Here is a 20,571-nt window from a genome sequence, read left to right on the forward strand (position 1 = left end):
ATTAGTAATTTAATTAGAAAATTAACTAAGTAACTAGATAATTATTTAAAAAGTTAATATTCAATTAATTGAAAATAATATTAGTATTATACATTTGCATACTCAGATAATTAGTTTTAGTAATTCAAAAATTTGAAAATATATAAAGTTCTATGAATATTTTGATGATATAATTGTTATAAATTTCATAGTTTTACTCTGTCAAATTGTTGTTTTCGTCGCAGTTACAAGAGTATTTTATTTTTTTTTTAAACAAAAATTCTATATTTAGCCATCTGTTACAATATAGAACAATAAGCTTAAGTGATAACATAACAAATAAAAAAAATAAATAAAATAAAATAAAACAGGCAGAAGAGACAGAGGGAAGAGAAAACTTTAACTTTTATGTATATACTGTACTACTATCATTATGTCTAGGATAAAACCTCAAATTAATACAAGAGAATTAAACGCTTTTTGAAGCGTGACAATTGTTGTGACTACAATATTGTTCAAATGTTGTTAGGTTTAGAATTATTGTCATTAGGCTTCTGGGAATTGTTCTTTATTTACTAATAAATCTGAATGTATTTATAAAATCAAACGTTTACATAAATGCCATGTATGTATATAAGCTATAAGCGACAAGAGATGTTTGTTTTAGATGCTTTGATTCATAATAGAACCTTTCGGTAACGTATAATCTAAAACATAATATTATGTAATTTAGTGACTCAGCGAATACTTTTCTCATGGCATTTGAATTACCTCACCACATGTGATTGTAAAAACGATGTGCGCTTTCGGCAAACTAATTTTCGGCACAGCTAAAAGCTCAACAAGTTGCACGCAGAAATTGGAGATTTGTATTACTGTTTTATTAACAACTTATGTAAAAACGGTCCTATTATTAATTATTTTGGTCAGTTAATAATGTGCTTATAATGTTATAAATGATTAAACTATATCAAATTCATTAAAATATTTTTTACGGAAATTGACACCAAATGTGCATTTTAATGGGTATATACTATATGTATTATATTTTTGGGGATATTTTATTATACTACATATTTTATAATTCTATTATTATAATTTATTTTTGTATTTGTAATACGGTAGGTTGAATAGAAACAAATCGCAAGTATAACATAACACAGTTTATAGTATATAATTAAGGTGATAATTATAATATTATATCATACAATATGTTAAATAGTTATTATTAGATTATTAATCAATATACTGACGTATGTACCTTATAATGACATGGATAGATTCATATTATAAATAGTTAACAATTAATCTGAATATTTAATTATATGTCAATCAACATGAATTAATAAAAATATCGTCAAATTCAAATATCCATATACCTATGCGGCTATGCCCTATAAATAGGTAGCTCAAAAAGATCCAAAATATTCTGAATATTCTACAGCTACGAACAAAAATACTCGCTTTCGGCTGAACTTTATCGATTAAGTTTTACTAATGCAATATCACGATAGCGGGTGACTTACTCGAGTAAAAATCCTATCATATTATGCAGATGATGTGAAGATATTTCATAGACTTAAAGCGCCAGCTGATTTTGTTCTACTGCAAAGAGAATTAAATACTAATTGTGAATGGATCACTCATTTAGGACTATCTTTACATCCAAATAAATGTAACGGTATTTCTCCATTATGTCAAACACTCCCTTACTTTCGTTCTATTTTTTCAGTTACTCATCAGTTACCTAAAATGAATTTAATATTTAGTCTTTTAGTTCTCAGAAAATTTAAGTTTTATTCTCCACTCTGATACAACTGTTATAGTAGAGCATTTAAAATTTCCGGATTTATCATACATAGCACGATATATATTTAAGTCAGCTAGGTATCAGAGACATATTTTTCCCTTGTTCATCCTTTGTTGGAATATGGACCATTAGTCTTTCACCTTTAAGGATTCAAATATATTTAAAGCGTAGACAATTTTACGGTAGAAAAATGAACAGTTGAGTTTACCTAGTTATTGTGGCTCATCGAGAGTAATTAATACAACGAAGATTATATTATAATCTTATTAATATTATTGAAATACATTTTTTTAGACAGTCATGTAGTAAAACACAATTGTTTATTTTAATACAGATATTTTATGTTGATTAAAAATTTTTGTAATTTAACTGAATAAATACAAAAAAGTTTTCTCGTCAAAAAGTACGAGTCGAAATGTATAGAAAAAAGTGTTTGGTTGAATTAAATTCATAAAGTTAAAAATTATCTTTTCAATTTTAGAATAAATTAATTATTCTTATTGTCTAATATGTTAATTAGTATTAAAACCACTTAAATGTGTAGGGTTTTGTGTTTACGATCAGAAAATTACGTTCAGGCAATATTTAATATTACATTTTTCATCTTTAATATTGTAATTGTTTTTTAACAAATGTTATTATATTATAAATTATTTTTACAGCCTGACAGTTGTTTATTTTTTTCATCACTTCAAATTTCTTTAAGCGTGCAATATAGTTGTTTAAAAATTAGAAAAACATGGCTGTAGTATTTAGTTATTATTGTTATTAATGATTATTTAGTTACGTGGAGATTTAAAAATAATAATATTAAAAACTGTGAACGAAAATCGCAAGCTACAATATATAAATTCTGTCACATCTGTACGGTAATTACAGTGTGACACAATAGACCTATAAATTATATACTGTTCAACATTTTCTAGATAACTATATACCACATACGAGTACAAAGAGAAGTCCCAATTAATATGTCTTGTCTATTGTGAACCATTTAGCATGTGTTCCGATATATTTGAAGCTTTTGTAGTGAAGATTGAAAATTAATAAAAAATATTAAAATCAATCACGAGTCATGACATTATAAATATAACCGGCAATAGTTATGCGGGAGTTTGGAATAGAATTACAATGTAGTATATATATTATATTATTAATATGTACATTGACTTATTGAATTTTGAACGAGAATTCAACTACAATAGATAACTTGAGAAGACAATAATTTTATAATATATGTATGTATAATATTGTCAACTATACATTGTTTATTATACATAGCCGGTATACTTAACCGGCATACTACCGATATACTTTAATATACTATGGATCGGCAACTAATTTCCAAGAGGATTGAAAAGTAATTGTCGAGTTTCAGAAAAAAAATTTAAACAATAGTTGCTAAGTATATTAATTTTTGTTTAAAACGCAATTTACGATACACATTCAATTGAATATTATATAACTATTAGGTATAGTAAAAATTAATGGTCTAAAATGACAACAATTTTCATAAATTTCTTACTAATTATAGAATCAAGAATATAATTTTATATCGTGATTTTATTGATCTTATAGTTAGAGAAATTATATATATTTTTATTCTGAATCAGTTTCTTAAAATTTGGTATTTGTAGAAAATACTAACATGTCTAATGTTTTTAAGGTGGCATTTAGATAATATGGAGTAATATATTCATTCCTTAAAAAGTACTTTTTTGAGAACGACGCATAAGTAGCGAATTTGATGACCATTTTTAAAAATATACTTATTACGCGATTCAACAATCTTCAATAGGTGTAATTTTATACAGAGTGTTCAATTAGTTTGAAAACGGTTTTTAGACTAATTGGGACTGATAAATGATAATATGATTAATAATTATTGAAGTTATTAAAGATTTTGCATTATAAATGTATAGTAGAATTATCTGTTATCGATTCATGTAGGTATTAAAATATACATACAGTAATTTAGAGTTTCCAAACTTATTGAACACGTGTTATATCTTAGGACAAGTCAGTAATCTCTAATTAAAATGAAGATTTTGTAATTCTGAACAACTTCCCCAGCTACGTCCGTCCATTTTCCCATTGAAAAAGCTTCATTTTTAAAAATTTTTAACAGATTTTCAATCTCTTAAAAATATTTCAATCTAGTTGGTAATTCTTACTTGAATAATTATCCAAACAAATTTAAAGCATATTGCAACCTATTTCGGATTTTTTTTTTGGTATTTTAAATATCTTGTTTGAATATATTAAGCTTTTGGTAGTTAGCTAACATCTTTTATTATATGGAATCGCATAGCTATAAGCCTCCCGTTCTCTTATATAATATATCTAATATATTATGTATACCGATAATTATAGAGGTTCTAACTGAGACAGAGATAATATATTAAATAAGGTTAAAGATTAAATTAAGTCACGGAAAATATATCCAAGATAGTATTAATAATGCCTAATTTATTCAGAAAATTACATGATTGGTTAGGTTATTATCAACAATAGTGTTTATTATTTACGCGTATGCAGAAGCAGTCAAAGTTGAAAATATTTTAAAATAATTATTAATGTTGTCTAGAATTTTTTTGGTATTAAACTATGATTGATTACATTTTTTTTTAAGATGTATCGAAAGAGTTAACTATTTATAATCACTTAAAATAGAGTTGGGCTCTAAGACTAAACGGAACATATCTACGAACACATCGATAATCTTTAATTATTCTTTTACTTCCTCAAGTCTTAAACGGCATTCCTCTTGACTAAAAATGATTTTCTGTTTTTATGTTTTTCAATAGAAAAATTATTCATATATTATCAATACCTAATTATAATAAATCTATGTATATATATATATATATATATACATATATTATATATAACTATAACTTTGGTTGGAAACAACTGTTACACATTTTGTGGTAATTAAAGAATCGTTTCATTCGCACGAAATGCTCGACACTCAGTTATCTGCAATAGCATACTAGTTCAAATGTTACCCTACATAAGACTATACTATTATTACGGTATATTTTCGGAGTTGAGACTCTGGCAAAATGCTATTATTCTGTACAATTATATAATAACAACGGTATCGGCCATCGGGTACCCATGACTGAAGAGTATAATAGGTATGTAATATTAAAATAAAATAAAAAAAAAAAAAATTCGAGTCGAGACAGTGTCAGCGTTTGGATGACGAACACGGGACGAGAAGGTAAATAGGGGAGGACGTGGATGATAGGAGGAGCCTTGTGGAGGACGCAAAACAGACAGCGCGTTATCGTTTGCCGCCGCCGCCGCCCGGCATGAATGAGCAGTATAAACTAACCGTTTTATACGCGAGCCAACGTGCCACCGACTCAGTGCAAGGCATGCGATTAACATGGTCACACAAACGGTACTGTCGTCAACGTGCGCAGCATTCGACGACAAATCCGTCAAAGACGACTACTTATTTGGCACGTGTGTTCCGCACAAGGTAAGTGGTTGGTATAATATTTTGTACGCTCGTTTGTTTCTCACACCCGCGGGTGATCATATAATATAATAATATGATATGGCTGTACGCCGAAATGTATTGTACATTTTTAATCTTTATGTAATATATTAATATTTTTAACGTGCCTATTGCGTTTAAAACCAAATAAAAACACTATTTTGTTTAAAATTTAAAAACCGATGCAATTATTGTACACTGTTGTTTGGTTTATGATAATAGCGAAAAACCAGATGAATCGTTCATTCGGCATGACTTTAGAGTATTATGCGATCGAAATTTCATTTATTATTAACAAATTGTTGTTTTTGATATTATTATTTAAATACACCGCGATTCTATAAGGCGCTCACGATAGTCGATATTATAACATCGTTACCAAAATAGTTTTTATTTTAATGTAACGATGCTTACACGAATTTCAAAATATTAGTTACCCACCTGTGTGCATTATGTTTATGAATATTTTTTTTTGTCGATTTTTTATGAACGGAAATTTTAAACGACAAATTCATGACGCATCATGTTTAAAAAAACATTATTTTGTTATACACAAATCGGCGATAAAAATGCAGTTTGTGTCATTTATTAAATCGAGTTCTAATATACAGTTTACATGTATAATTTTCAATTAAAATTCAAAGTTTATGTTTTAATTCAGGTTTTGAATAAATGTTTTTGTTTAAATATCGTATCTTATGAATGCGAATTTGTACCGATTTATTCATTGTATATGCATAGGTATAACACGCACGATTAGCATATATTTATATGCATGAACGAACCAATGAGTCGCTTTATTTTTGGATGATTTAAGTTGTAATAAAATATATCTGTAACTAAAATCAAATTCAATTTTTATTTTACCGTGATCGACGTTTGACAGTCTTTTAATATCTTGATTTATTTTTTAACTGAAAAAAGTTCTGATGGTTCTAAATTCCAACATAAAGCCACGATTTAACAATATTTAATTATTATTAAGAAATATTAATGTTTTTTTTTCATTTTTTCAACTCATTAATAATTTTTAAAATTTAAAGTAGATTGCAGGTTACTTTTTGTCAAACATACGATTTATTATATTTTAAGCCGTTGATAATTTTTTTATTAGTTATTTTACGTTTAGAATGTTCAATTTCCCATTTATTTAGATGAAATAGCTATCGAATGCAACATGTTTCTTGCAATATTAAGTATCTTTATAAAAGTTAATGAACAAATTCATATTCAAGTTAAAATTTTTGGATAAGTTGTTATATGTTTGAGCATTAGTTTAAATTAAGTAGGTATAAAATAAATAAAAATAGGAGCGGGTTAAAAATTAAAAGTTAATAATATTCACTAAAGAACTTATAATTGCTGTACAATTAAAAATGTCCCCACAAAGAATATTTAAAATATTTATGTTGAAAGATGCACGTTATAAATCGTTTGCTTTTTAAACTTAAAAATAATATTGTGTTTTTGTATATATTTATTTTATATGGCTTAACCTAAAGCTAAAATATTAATATTTATCATAATATTAATTATCAACTGAAATTGTTTTTAAAAAAGTTCTATGTACTTGTACATTTAAATTTATTTTATTTATAAGTGAAATCTTCGTAGACAATGATATACAAGTAGTAATACACGTCTGGTGCATACTAAGTATATATTTTACATATAAACTGATATTTTGTTTGAGCACAATATTATATTATTATTTAATTTCATTACGATCAATAATTTTTAAATTTTAAATTAATGTTTTTTGTTGTTTATTAATAACCGTAACAGTAACAATAATAAAAATTATTATCATAAATATTTCTCTATTAAATAATATACATTCTTCAGTTATTGTAGTTTTATTGTTTGAGAGTTAAAAAATGTAAAATAAATTGTGCAATTGTGCAATAAACGCAAAATAATAGATGTATTTATAATTTAATAATAATTATTTATACGTCATACTTTTGTTGTTTATTTTCTATCAAAATGTTTTTATATTTTATCATTGTTCAATTTTATACTAATAATTATTAGGTAGTAAATATGTATAAATAAGTTTTGTAGAGTGATTATGTGCATAATATATACAGGCACTATGTTATGTTATTGTGTACCGCGTTTTTTATTGTTGCTAAAAAAAAAAAAATATGAATTCCGATAAAATTAAAAAAAATTTATGATCACTAATTCGTAATGAGTATATTAATCGTTTTATCATTATTTTATTTATTGATTTTTTTTTTTTTATAGAAAATTACTGTATTCAAAAAAGATTCTGGTAGTGTCTAATTTTGTACAAAACTTTTAGTAATCGAATCATATAGTATTTGGTTAATTACTAGCTATGTACTATATGTACAAACAACGAATGATCAATTTGTTGTATATACTATATGTCCTTTACATAATATATCCCTTTTAAGTTATGAGCCATAGATACACCAAAACTAAAACAAAAAGTTGTAGGTAATAGGTATAGTATTAATAAGGATAAAGTGAATATTAAAATATTTATCTAAAAAGTTGTAAGTTTTAGAATGTTCTTCTCCAATATATTAATACATTTATTGCCTATTCATTGCGCCGTACAACACTGATAATGTAAAATTTGTTAGTAATAGGCCAGCGGGTATTTGCTTAACTTAGCGCAGGCTATTACATAGTAGTGTATTATTAATTATTATTATGTGGAAACATTGAATTTCAAAATATTATTTTGAGAAGGGCCTGACAAGAAATTGGATATTTTTTTGTATTTAAAGTTGCTTAAAATCATAAGAAAACTATGATTAAATTAAATTTGAGTTAATTTAAATTATTATAATAAGTTATTTTATAAAAATTAAGTTGGTAAAATGCGTTTAACTTAAATAAATCCAAATAAACTAAAGCTGTATTTAAAAATTATTTTAATTTACTGTCTCTTGTAACTAAATACTTGTGAATGTTGTTATAATCAGTTTTTTAAATTTAAATTATATGTTTTTTATGCTCTACTGGGTTTCTGATTTTGGTATCTAAAATGAGAAAAAAATAGACATTTTAGTAAGTACATTTTACTTTTAATTTATTGATACAACTTTAAATGTAAAAATATAATGAAGAAAAATATTTTATAATTGACCATCGAAATAATTATATTATATAACAATTTTATTACCTTAGTTCGTTCATGTAACATAATAATAGATTAAATTTGAAAAAGAGTTGATCTGTGTTCGCGTTGATTTGATCGTTTTAAAATTTGAAGACGTACATAGAAATAAATTGTTTGTCTAAAATAATAAAAAAATATGATTGCCTATTTTATCAAAACATACATTTTTTCCTGAATAATTAAAAAACACCAATAAAAAATAAAAATTTGATGATTTTACTACATATTAATACATTATGTTTATTTTATTAAAAACACATTATATTTAGAATGGCGATTTAAATATCAATTATAAAGATCACAATAAGCAGGATCATTAGTTTTAATAAATGGTATAAGACACACAAATTCGATAAATCTAACTAAAATACTTTTGTATAATATTATATATTATATTGCAGAAGACGTCAACATAATAAAATATGTTATTTTAACTTTAGGTCGTACACAATTATAGGATTTAATAATATAAAATATCGATAATACACTATACTATATGTATATAGATTTCGTGGAAAATTTTAAATGTTGAGTTAATACTTATTATATTTTTATTTTATCATACAATATTAGCTTGTAACACAGCTATTGTTATTTATATTAGAATGCAAAATGATTCCATAATTTGTACACGTGTCATCGCATAGCCATTAGATTATACATAGTGGAATTGTGTCGTATGATATTTAACAGGCAAAATATAGTTCTATATAATTAATAATTATATTGTATATTATCTATTTATATATTTATATATATTTGTACATACGGGGTGAACACAAAGAACTAATTAATTAACTAACTAGATGTACTGCATTTTTGGTCTAATCTATACAAAACAATTATGCAGTTATTAATAATATTATTGAACTGAAAAAAAAAATAAGAATATTGAATGAAACAAAAGCTATTTCATAGTTTCTTAGTTACATTAATTATTAGTTTTTCGTGTTGCACACTGCACATACTAGAAAGAGCGTCTCCGGTTCAATGTGTCATCTGTAGAAAAAGTCGCATATTGTACAACCTAAATCCTAATGATATAACGTACAGAATATAAAGTAAGAATGCAAAGTAGGATTTTTAACATTTTTTTTATTATACGTTTAACTTAAAATCATAAATAAAATATAAAATAAAAAATATTATGAAGAATTAAAATGAATTCGTTATAATAATTATAGACTATGTAATAATACGTTACGAAGGTAATATTGTAAGTATACCTCATACTTAAGGGGTGGCTGAAAATATTTTGTACAAGCTATTAAAAAGGTAAAGGAAATCAATAATAAAATCACCTATGGTGCCTATAATATGCCATTTAATAATTAACTATAATAATAATATGGTGAATAGACTAACGTATTATATATTTTTTTTAAGGAATTTTTAGGTTTTTGTTTACGTTTTTATATTATTAATAATATGTTATTATTTTTTTTTTCATATTGTATTATAGTATTTTAATTTTCGTTTTAAAAATTGTAATCAGTACCTAATGTTTAATACAAACTCGCTATTAGCGAAACCAATAATCACACACTGATTGGACAAACAGATTATACGCGTCGTTGTGCTGGTGCTGTGATATATTTTCGATGGTTTCATTTTTGATGTGTCCATTTCAGATTTTTTTTGATTTTTTCCATTTATTGGCTTACCTTAGGTGTCATATCTAACAATTTTAGAAGATAAAAATGGTAAAAAAATAAAAATTTAGTGATTAAATTGTATAATAGATCGATTTTCAGGATATCTAAAATTGTTAGCAAGCACGTTAAGACAGCTGTTTAAGTTATTTAATTTTTTTTTAATATTACACAAGTTGACTAGTGTTTAATATTTGTCTTGTTTTATAAACATATTTAATTATACAATTTACTACAAGTTACTTACAACAGGAACTTTAATTTTACTAAAAATATGTATAATATGGATACTACATTATATAATAATTATTATAATTATTATATAATTTATAAGTCATAACATAGTTTTACTACAATTATTATAATCGTCTTATGATATAAATGGAAAATTTTTCTTCTTGGTAATCGACGTAGATTTTGATGGACACACACACAATTGTTAAGGTACTTGTTTACATTATATAATGTTTAAGAAACTGTGAGAAAATTTGAAAAACCTTTATCCAATAGTTAATGAACCTAAAAGTGAAATATAGTATCTATATAATCTACGATAACGACGGTCTAAGGCCGTTTTTTCAGATGCGTACTATCTTAAAATAAAACAATTTGTTTTCGTTCACGTATTTATAGGCGGCTGTTTGGTAGGTAATTTAGTTTTTAAAAATAATACCATACACAGAATTTATAACTCAAAATTAGCAAAATAGCTCCTATAATATATATGTATTTATGTGAAAATATACCCAAAAATAGTACTAAAAACCATAAATTAGCAAAATAGCAGTAAAAACTATAAATGTGCAAAAAATAGCAAAATAAAATTTCGTGTTTGATATCAGAGAAGTGTAAAACATAGGTTATCTTACTTTGGATGTTCTAGGACGAACCAAGAAAAATATGCATTTATTAGAACTTCCGAGCCTTGCTTATAACTAATAAATAATTTGTCCGAAATTCGTTTTTTGTAGACTAAAAAACTCCAAAATAAAAGTCTGTATTGGAAATTAATTGAAAAATGTAGTCATTCAAAAGAGCCAACATGTAAAATTGATAACTCTGAAAAATAGTAAAAATATAATTTTCTAGTTAGGTTAGATTAGGTAAGTAACGAGGTCGTTGCGGAAAGCAGTTCCCGCGGCGTCGTCGGTTTAAAAAACACAACAAAAAAAACGTTATAGTAACGACTTAAAATCACGTAAAAGGAATATTTTCAAGAACGTTACGAGTGTCTTGCGCGTTAAACACGGTCCCTCTGTATACGTCATACACACTACGTGTATTAAAATTCACGGTAAAACCTCAGTCATACGCGAGTTTCCGAAGGGGTGAACAAACGGAATTGTATTGTTTACAATTTTCCATCGAGATATAATATAATAATATTAATATACCATATCAATGTTATAATGTGTGTATTAGGTGTATAACGTACTGCGCATGTGTAGCGACGATAAAACGCGCGGCGTGGCGTAAGCGTATTCACCCGTAGTTTTACGTATGGTCCGCGTGTGCACATATTATTATTATATTATTACTGTTGCCGAATTAGACAAATCCGTTTAACCACGCTTAACGTCCGGACTGAGGGCAGGTGTAATATAATAATAATAATGATAATAATAATAATATACACGTATGCGAGTGCGTATATATATTTATACACACACACACACACACACACACACGATATAATATGCGAACCCCGGACAGAAGAATAAATTAGCGGACCATCGCGAAATAATACAACACGACCGCACAGCCGCGCCGCCGCCGAAACGCACACAGCGACAATAGTGGCACCGGATCTAATCCTATTAATTGCAGCAGGTCGACTGGTCTGTACAGCACTGCAACACCGCCACTACGACTATTAGGTATTATGGCACACACACACACACACACGCTACACGGCACTACAACTGGCTATAGTATAATATACACATTGCAATAATACAGTACAATACTGATGCCGCTATACGATTATAATATAATATCCGTGTGGCAGATCCCATTGAACAATAATAATACCAACAAACACAGGTAGGTAATTAATTAACGATAGGGGTCCGTGGCGCTTGTTTAATATAACTACATAATAATATACACTTACACGCGCATACACTACAGTAGTAACGTTGATGCTGCTGCGGAAAAGGGGGTCCGACCACCGGCGGGGCTACCGGCGCACACTGCTATAATGATTATAATAATAACACACTAATACAATGCAACAATGTGACTGTTGTATAGTTGTCGCGTTAAAAGTAGGTATTTAAAAACCGGTGTACGGCGTAGACGGTCCGGGGGGTGGTTGGTGCGCCCGAATTATGTCGCTAATACAGTAATACCTACTATATACAATGTGTTCCGGAGGGGAAGTGACCGGCCGACGTCATATGAAAGCGTATCTAAAATTATGAAGAAATGCCCTTTAAAGGGGGGGGTCTAATATTTTTATTTCTTAAGTTATGGGCTAATCAACTGTTTTTAAACAAAACCAAACCTACCTCCAATTTTCTTATGATTCTCCAAAACTTTTCAACATTTCAACATAATTTTTTTTTATTTTAAAGCTATTTAATTATAGTATCGACCAAAATACACAATTAAACCAGAAATTATGCAAATTATTATTATTAACTTGAAAAAGTAAACATTTTAAAAGTTAGAATTTTTTAAAATAAATCTCGTATTACTCCAAACAATTCAATATTTATAGTATGGGTTTTTTTTGTTTGTGTATTATTTTACTGAATAATACCTTTAGTACCTTATAAGTTTGGTTTAGGTTAGGTACAAATAGTTAATTAGCCCATAACTTAAAAAATAAAAATATTAGACCCCCTCTTTAAAGGGCATTTCTTCATAATTTTAGGTATACTTTTATATGACGTCGGTCACATCCCCCCGAAACACATTGTATAATTGTATATAGGAGCGCGCGATAGAAACGTCGATATCACGATGATCTGCTGCAGTGGTGTTCCGGTTGGATATACCTACTCCTGTATACGCAATAAATTATTCTCAATTCTCGACGAATTCGAAAAAATCAAAATCGGTCATTGTTTTCGCAATGAACGATTTGTGTCTTTATTGCAAGCCGAATAAAACACATTTTTTTCAGTTACGAAAATATTATTATTATATCCGCTGGCGAAAACCGTGCACTGCGATGCCGTTCATTGTGTGTCGGTGAATACGATCGACGGCAACATAAAAAATAATTAACCGGCAATACCGATAATAATATAATTATAAAAACCGCATATCCAATGTCACGGTGACGACGATCTATTTTTTTATCACAAAATTATCATTATTTTGGAAATTACGTCGTATTTTGGTACACGAAAAATCTTTTTTCCTAGCACACAAAAGTTTCAATTGAAATTGTTAAAATCGTGCTGAATATACTCTCAAGAAATTTTATGTGAATTTCACTGATGATTATGTTATTGTCGTATACATACGTCATTTATACACCTACGTGCTGTTGCAATGGAGATTTAAACGTTTAATAACTTTAGTATAGGTATTCAGCACGTACAGTAATAATAATAATAATATTATAGCAACCGATGTGGTGTAACAATAATGATACAATAATACTTATACTTACCAATATATTTAATCATATACATTTGTAAAAAAACATAAATAAGCAAAAATTAAAAATAAGTTAATTAATAATTTTTGTACCTTAAACTAACAACATTAACGTTAAACGCTTGATGGTTTAAAACGTATGCAAATAAGCACTAAGATATTCATATCATTTAATATATAGGTAATTTCGTATTGATAAATTCAACTAATTTTTATTTAATTTATTTTTGTAAAAAAATATAACAATGGAAAACAATAAGAAAGTTTACAACAGTCAATTATCCTTTAAATAGTAGCGTAATACTACTGCACTCGAGGATTTACATAGGCACATAGCTAAATAAATTCTCGTAAAAAAATGTATTTAAACTATTCTCCACGAAAATCTAGAATTTTGTAATGGTACAACACCTTGAATTATTAAAATGAAATTCTTTTGCATAGATATAAGGATATAACATGACATTGAAATAAAGTTTATAATTAATAAACACAGGGTTTTTGTGTAGGTGAACTGTTAGATATAGTTTCTCCGGGATAAATAAAGCCCTACTTTAATACAATACCTAGGGTAGATAGATAATTAATGTTAAAAAATTAACTCGTGTTTCCTTATTTCTTGTACAAATGTTTATGACTGTACAATAATAATGTAAGACTTCGAATACTGTGGCGCTCTTGGTAGAATTTATTTAAATTAAAAGGCTGTCGTCGAATTAAATACGTATTATTTATTTTTAACAAGCCGAGCGGTATCACCTTATCTTCTTTATACCTCGTGCACAACATTCTACGTTATTATCGTAATTAAAATGCTGGCCCGAATAGTTTATTTGCAAATCAGATCAGTTTAGGCGGATAGTGAAATAAAATTCATCCGTATAGCCATCGTTACGCGCATATTCGACGAACTGAAAATAGGCGGTGACAGCTTCGAACCGTATGGATACCGTCGGATACCGTCCGTAATAGCAGAAAACGTTTTGCAGTGACGTAAATATAGTAAATACCTCGGAGAGTCTTTATCGTGGGCGCGTTGGATATTACTATGGGGACTCGCGGTATTCCGGTGAACGCTGATCGTTTACATTCTTTTGTTTTCAGTAAAAAATGTTTTGAAAGTATTTTATTATTTTTATTTAGATAAACACAGTTTATTATCTTAATGGTCGAGAACGACGATAACCATCATGGTTTTAATTTTTGGGTTTATGATTGAAAAATTACAAATTTCGTATTCCCTTATTATGACTATATTTATTTAGTTTTGCTCGATGTCTGATGTACTTGTCAATAATATCTTTGTGGGCGTCAAATTATTAAACACCCCTGCAGTGAGCACACCACTGAATCTCATCACTACCGGGTCACAAATATTGAAGTGTTGCCGGTGTTGGCGTCCTCGTTGGATACGTATAAAATTACAAAAAAAAAGATGTCTGATGTAAATTTGTTATGATCAAATTTTAGAATCGGGTCTGTCGACATCAAAATATTTTCATATAACTGCTTCACGACAATATACAATACGATTATAATTTCTACGAAATGAACGTCTCTTACTTTTTATTATGTTTTATGGTATATGTATTATATTATTTTTTTATCGTCACGGTTCTTATGTGGATTTAAAATATTAACGAATGGCAGCGTATCTACATATATTATATTATAATTGATGTCAAAAGACAAAAAGCCTTAATAGAGCAGTGGAATATGTGATGATACGGTAGGTAGACAAACAAATGTCGCCAGAAGCGAAAAAACTGGTTCAAAACAATAGAACGTGTAAAAATATCTTTTTTTTCGAATGCGTCGCACGCGATTAATGAGACTAATGAAGTTAGAAAGCATTCGCGCGAACAGCGATTTCACTCGCCGGATGGTGTTCAAAAGACGTCATTATTATTATTATCATCATCACCATCATCCGAGAGCTATTATATTGTGGTATGTATAAGATTAACGTTTTCGAAAAAAAGTATTTCATGTTCGTAATGCAACTACGTAACGTAATATAATATCATAAAAGCACCGGTCACTATAGTGTTGTATAGACTATAGACGTGCTAAAGTCGTACTCTCTATACGTATAATATATAGGTATATAATGTTTTCGCGCCGGCCGAAATGATACTTGCGACCATTGTTGCACTACGCACATCGTGTGCGACGGACGGGTCTTTCAAAATTCCAAAAACACTGAAAATGCGTCTGAGACAGCTTACGTGTAACGGTCGAAAAGGAACGCGCGTCATTCGGTGCTATCGTTCAAGTACCAGCGCTGCAGTATGCACAAACCGCTGCAGGCGGTTCGCAAACACATGGGTACAATTCAAAATTTTTCACCGGCACCGGTGCTATACATAGCAGAATCTCATGTGACAGGTTATTATACTTACTATATTTTCACGGACAATAATAATATATGCATATATTTTTTATAGTTTGATAAGGCTTCTACGGCAACGTTTTTCAGCCTATATCAACTTATAATGGCTTATAGTATAAGTCATATATCTTTATTATTAACAGGTATACAATGTTTGTAAATTGTACAGTTTTTGAATTAGGTTTATCTCATGAAAAACGTACAAATTGCCGCGGTGTTCTCTTATTCATTGACACGGCTTGAATGCTTGATGTAGGAAACACAGATTGTTTAATAGAATTTTGTGGTTGATCACTATTACAATATGTTCCATCATTGTTGTTTGCGTATAAATTGCATCATGTATCACAATATTATAAATATTATAATATGTGCTGATTCTTTTCCAATGAGTTAGGTGGGTGTGAGATATTCTTTCTCGGGCGATGACTACTTCTTCTATTGTTTTTTAACCATCCCGGGGGTCGGTTAGTATTTAAATTTGTTCACGTTTAATTTTACATTTCCTAGTTCGTTAGAAATAGATAAATTAAGCTAATATTTGGATAATACCGAGTGTCTTGGACGATTCCATCGGATTCGTTGTTGTAAGAGTCCGAAATTTGGTGACTTCACAGGCTATTGAGTCTGTTTTTCTATGTTTCTTGGTATAACTTTACGCGAGAGGACCCCACACGATTGAGAGATGAAAATTTAAAGTGAGGGCACTCAAAAAAATATTGACGATGAAAATGTCGGTGTCGTCCGGGCTTGAAGATGTGATGATTTTTAATGTTTCGTAAATACCGCAAGTTTTTGTTTTATGCGTAGGTATATTATGCCGGTGTTGGACGGTAACCAAAAAAAAAAATAAAATAAATAAAAATCATCATCTTAGTTTGTAATTATTTAATAACCCACATAGACAATATTTTTAAGGACATTTGTATACATTTGCACGACGGCCAGGATATATTCTGAGTATTGTCATTACTCATTAGTATTTGTCACTTGTTTGTATCATGTTTACTACGTTACTGTATTTGATGAGCTGAATATTATTGATTAGAGTCGGGGAGGGGAAGTGTATATTGAGTTTTGTTTGATGTTTTCGAATTGCGACTGGAACCCAAAACGTTCACTACTCAATTGTTTTAAAATTTCCAAAAGTCGGGCGACGGTCTATCAATAGGTTGGCGGTCGGAGATTTGCACAGGATATTTCTGGCGACGTATTTCGGCGGATTCTTAATTTCGGTTACGTACACACGATTTTGACGTTTGAGTCGGAGAGGACGGTGAGGAGCGTATCTCTGCGTCGCACGGAACACTATTTATTATAATATTATTATCGTGTCGCGGCGCAATGTTAAGTATGCAACACAACAATATACTTAAATACTACGATATTATTACCTGCGCGCCAGCACCGTCATCTTTACCCCCCCCCCCCACCCACTCACACACACACACCGCGGACTTTGCGCTAAAAGTGCGCGATACTAACGTGTTATCGTATTTGCGTGCGATTTCATAATCTAGATTTATGTACGGGATTTCCCAGAGCGTACAATAATAATATTATGCGTATCGCGAGTCGCCGCCGCCGTGTTTTCGCGGTAAATTCCACATCGCGTCGTAATAGCGTGGAGCGCACCGTATAGTGTTGTAAAGGCGTACACTCGCGAGCTCGCCCGTTCGCTGCAGAGATTTCGGTCTAACGAATAATATCATATAATATGCATTTATGTGTGTGTGTGTGTGTGTGAAAATCAGACCGCACTGCGTGTGTACAACAGTCGTGCTCGCGACTGCGCTCGTGTGTGTGCGTTTCTCCCCAAAGCCGTAAAATAAACAAGCGCCGAGCACGATGCGACTTAATACAATTAACTCTCGTTTTGTATATACGCGTATATATAATAATAATATACACTATAACCCTCCGCGATAATAATATGTAGCCGTCCAGGTATACACGGCAAGCACTACTTATACAGGTATATACAAACGCCGTACAACTATAAATGCAGTCCTCTCGGCCATTCTAATTTGTTTAATGTTTCTGCACTAATAATAATAATATGTTGTTAAAATATCACTCGGGTCGTCGCGGCGATGGAGCTCCTCGGAGCGGCGGCGGGCTTTTCTCTCTTTATTTTTTTTTTTCCAAATCTACAACTCGAAAACGGTCGGATAAGTTAGTTTAACGTCCCCTTCATTTTATTATTATTATTATTTGTATCGTATAACGTTGTATTTGCGGCACATCTGGCAAACGCGTACCGCTACCACCGTGGACCGTCTTGATAATAATATATTATAATTTATAATACATAATAATATGTTATGTGTCGTTATATTATAATCGTAGTCATGGGCGTAGCTAAGATTTCAATCAGGGGGGGGGCAGTGGCGTAGCCGACTTTAAATCGTTAAAACCCAATATTGATAAGGTATAAGAAATATAATTTCGTTTGAAGTGCAAGGGAAGGGCACTTGCCGCCCCCCCGTCCCACCATTACTACACTCGTGATCGTTGTTATTGTTATTATTATTCTTATTATTATTGTGTTTTAGACGACGTTGTCGCGTTGTTATTATTGCTTGTATATTGTTTTATACTATTTTCTTCGACGAACGTTAGGACGAACTATTATCCGATCAGGATATTGTTTCGATTTTAATTCGGATTATTCCAACCTAAAATGACGATGAATATTATAATATAATAGCCATCAGAATCTTACCAGAAAAGGGATTTCATTAACCTTAAACATTATGTCGCTCGAAAAAGAATTGTGAATTGTGTTATATAAATATATCTTATACAGGAGAATTCAGTAAAAATACTTATCCGCCTTTGTTTCTTCAAAAATGTAGTTATTGAAAATCTAATTTTTATAGTTAAAACCATATTTTCAGATACTTGAAATTGTTTGTATTACTTAAGGAATATTCTGGAGAGATACTAAATTCCATTTTTTCAAATGAGAACCTTTTTTTTTCTATAAATTATTTAGCAGATGATTTTTCCGAAAATGTCGACGTATCAAATCAAAATTTTTGTGCATTAATGATATTGCAGGTCCATGATAATGTTATGATAGGATAGAATACGTTAAAATGATTTTTAAAAAAAATTACCTGATTATCAATTAACATGAGTTTGTATTGGTACAGGACACCTCTAAAATGGAATTCTCAACTAAATTAATCAAAAATATGGTCATTAAGTGTACTTAAAATTAAAAAACTTACTGAATAATCCTGTGTTATAACCTAACCGTAAAGGACGAATTATTTATACTCTCACTATTTATATTTTATTAGAATTCACTATTTATTTTATTTTAGACTCCTTTCTTAAACAATATTGTATGTAACAACGTTAACAGGAGTTTTTGAAAACTGTAATGAACTTTGTAACCGGATCTTAGTGGGTATCGAATTCATGACGACGAAGCGCGATGGTATGATGTCATAAAAATGATTCGTCTTAAAGTGGCACGCGCTCAAAAGACAACAACGTCTTTGGAATACTGTGCAGCGTATTTCATAATATTATAATGTAAGCATCATATCCTACGCTTGAGATATCCATTACAAATTTATATCTAGGCAGGCAACTTAGATATAGTTTACAGAGACTTGTTGGGATAATTCATTTAGCCGAAGCCGATTCGTAGAAGCATTATTAAACAATATACTGGAGCATACTACTCTTAACTATACTTTGTACGATAAGAAAAATATTATTGCAAGAGAAGCGGATGGAACTGCATATAGCTATATGAAAAATTCTTTAAGAAAATATAATAAATCACAATGGAATATAAAATTATATAAATTATAAACAATATATAGGTAGTTATATTATTATTATTTATATTAATTAATTTGTATTTTTTGCAACCATTTTTGGACTTTATCTTCAGAATACATAAATAATACACAATATAATAAATAAAATAATAATACATTATATTATACATTCTAATAAATTAAAAGTTACCTTTTTGAATTTTGGATTTAAATATTGTATTATAAATCAATATTTTCAAATAAAAAAAATAATGTGCTTAACAATTTACAGTAAAAAAATTAGGTCTCATTTGAACATGGCCAATGAGGACATTCATTAAATTGCATTAAAAGTCTAATTGTTCAAGTATATAATCTTTAAGTGTATTTAAGGAATTAAAATCGTGAATACGTAAGACGGTGAATCACTTTGTACAATGTTTAGATGATAAATAAGTTTACCAGATTTAAATTTTTGTAAACATTTATTTTGGAATTTTTTAGATTTTTATAATAATATCAGACGAAAAAATAATGCCGATTTAAAATATTTACTGTGATGAGTTATACGATTCAATTCTATAAATTTTCATTGTATTAACTTTAAATAGTTACTAAAATTAAAATGTTATGAATAATAAAAGCATATTTTGAAAATAGCTTATGTTAACATTTCGATAAA

At 29.0% G+C, this 20,571-nt stretch overlaps 1 protein-coding gene across 1 annotated transcript in view; it reads left to right on the forward strand.

Moving 5' to 3' along the window:
* Positions 1–5,155: 5,155 nt before the first annotated feature.
* The window catches only part of LOC113557309 (leucine-rich repeat-containing protein 70-like), a 51,213-nt gene continuing 35,797 nt past the window's right edge, over positions 5,156–20,571 (forward strand). Inside the window, exon 1 of the mRNA XM_026962760.1 lies at positions 5,156–5,279. Within this exon, the coding sequence (XP_026818561.1) occupies positions 5,173–5,279 (107 nt within the window). The 5' untranslated portion in view covers positions 5,156–5,172. The remainder of the gene's footprint in view (positions 5,280–20,571) is intronic.

The sequence above is a fragment of the Rhopalosiphum maidis genome, chromosome 1 (assembly GCF_003676215.2).
Source record: "Rhopalosiphum maidis isolate BTI-1 chromosome 1, ASM367621v3, whole genome shotgun sequence".
Classification (NCBI taxonomy): domain Eukaryota; kingdom Metazoa; phylum Arthropoda; class Insecta; order Hemiptera; family Aphididae; genus Rhopalosiphum; species Rhopalosiphum maidis.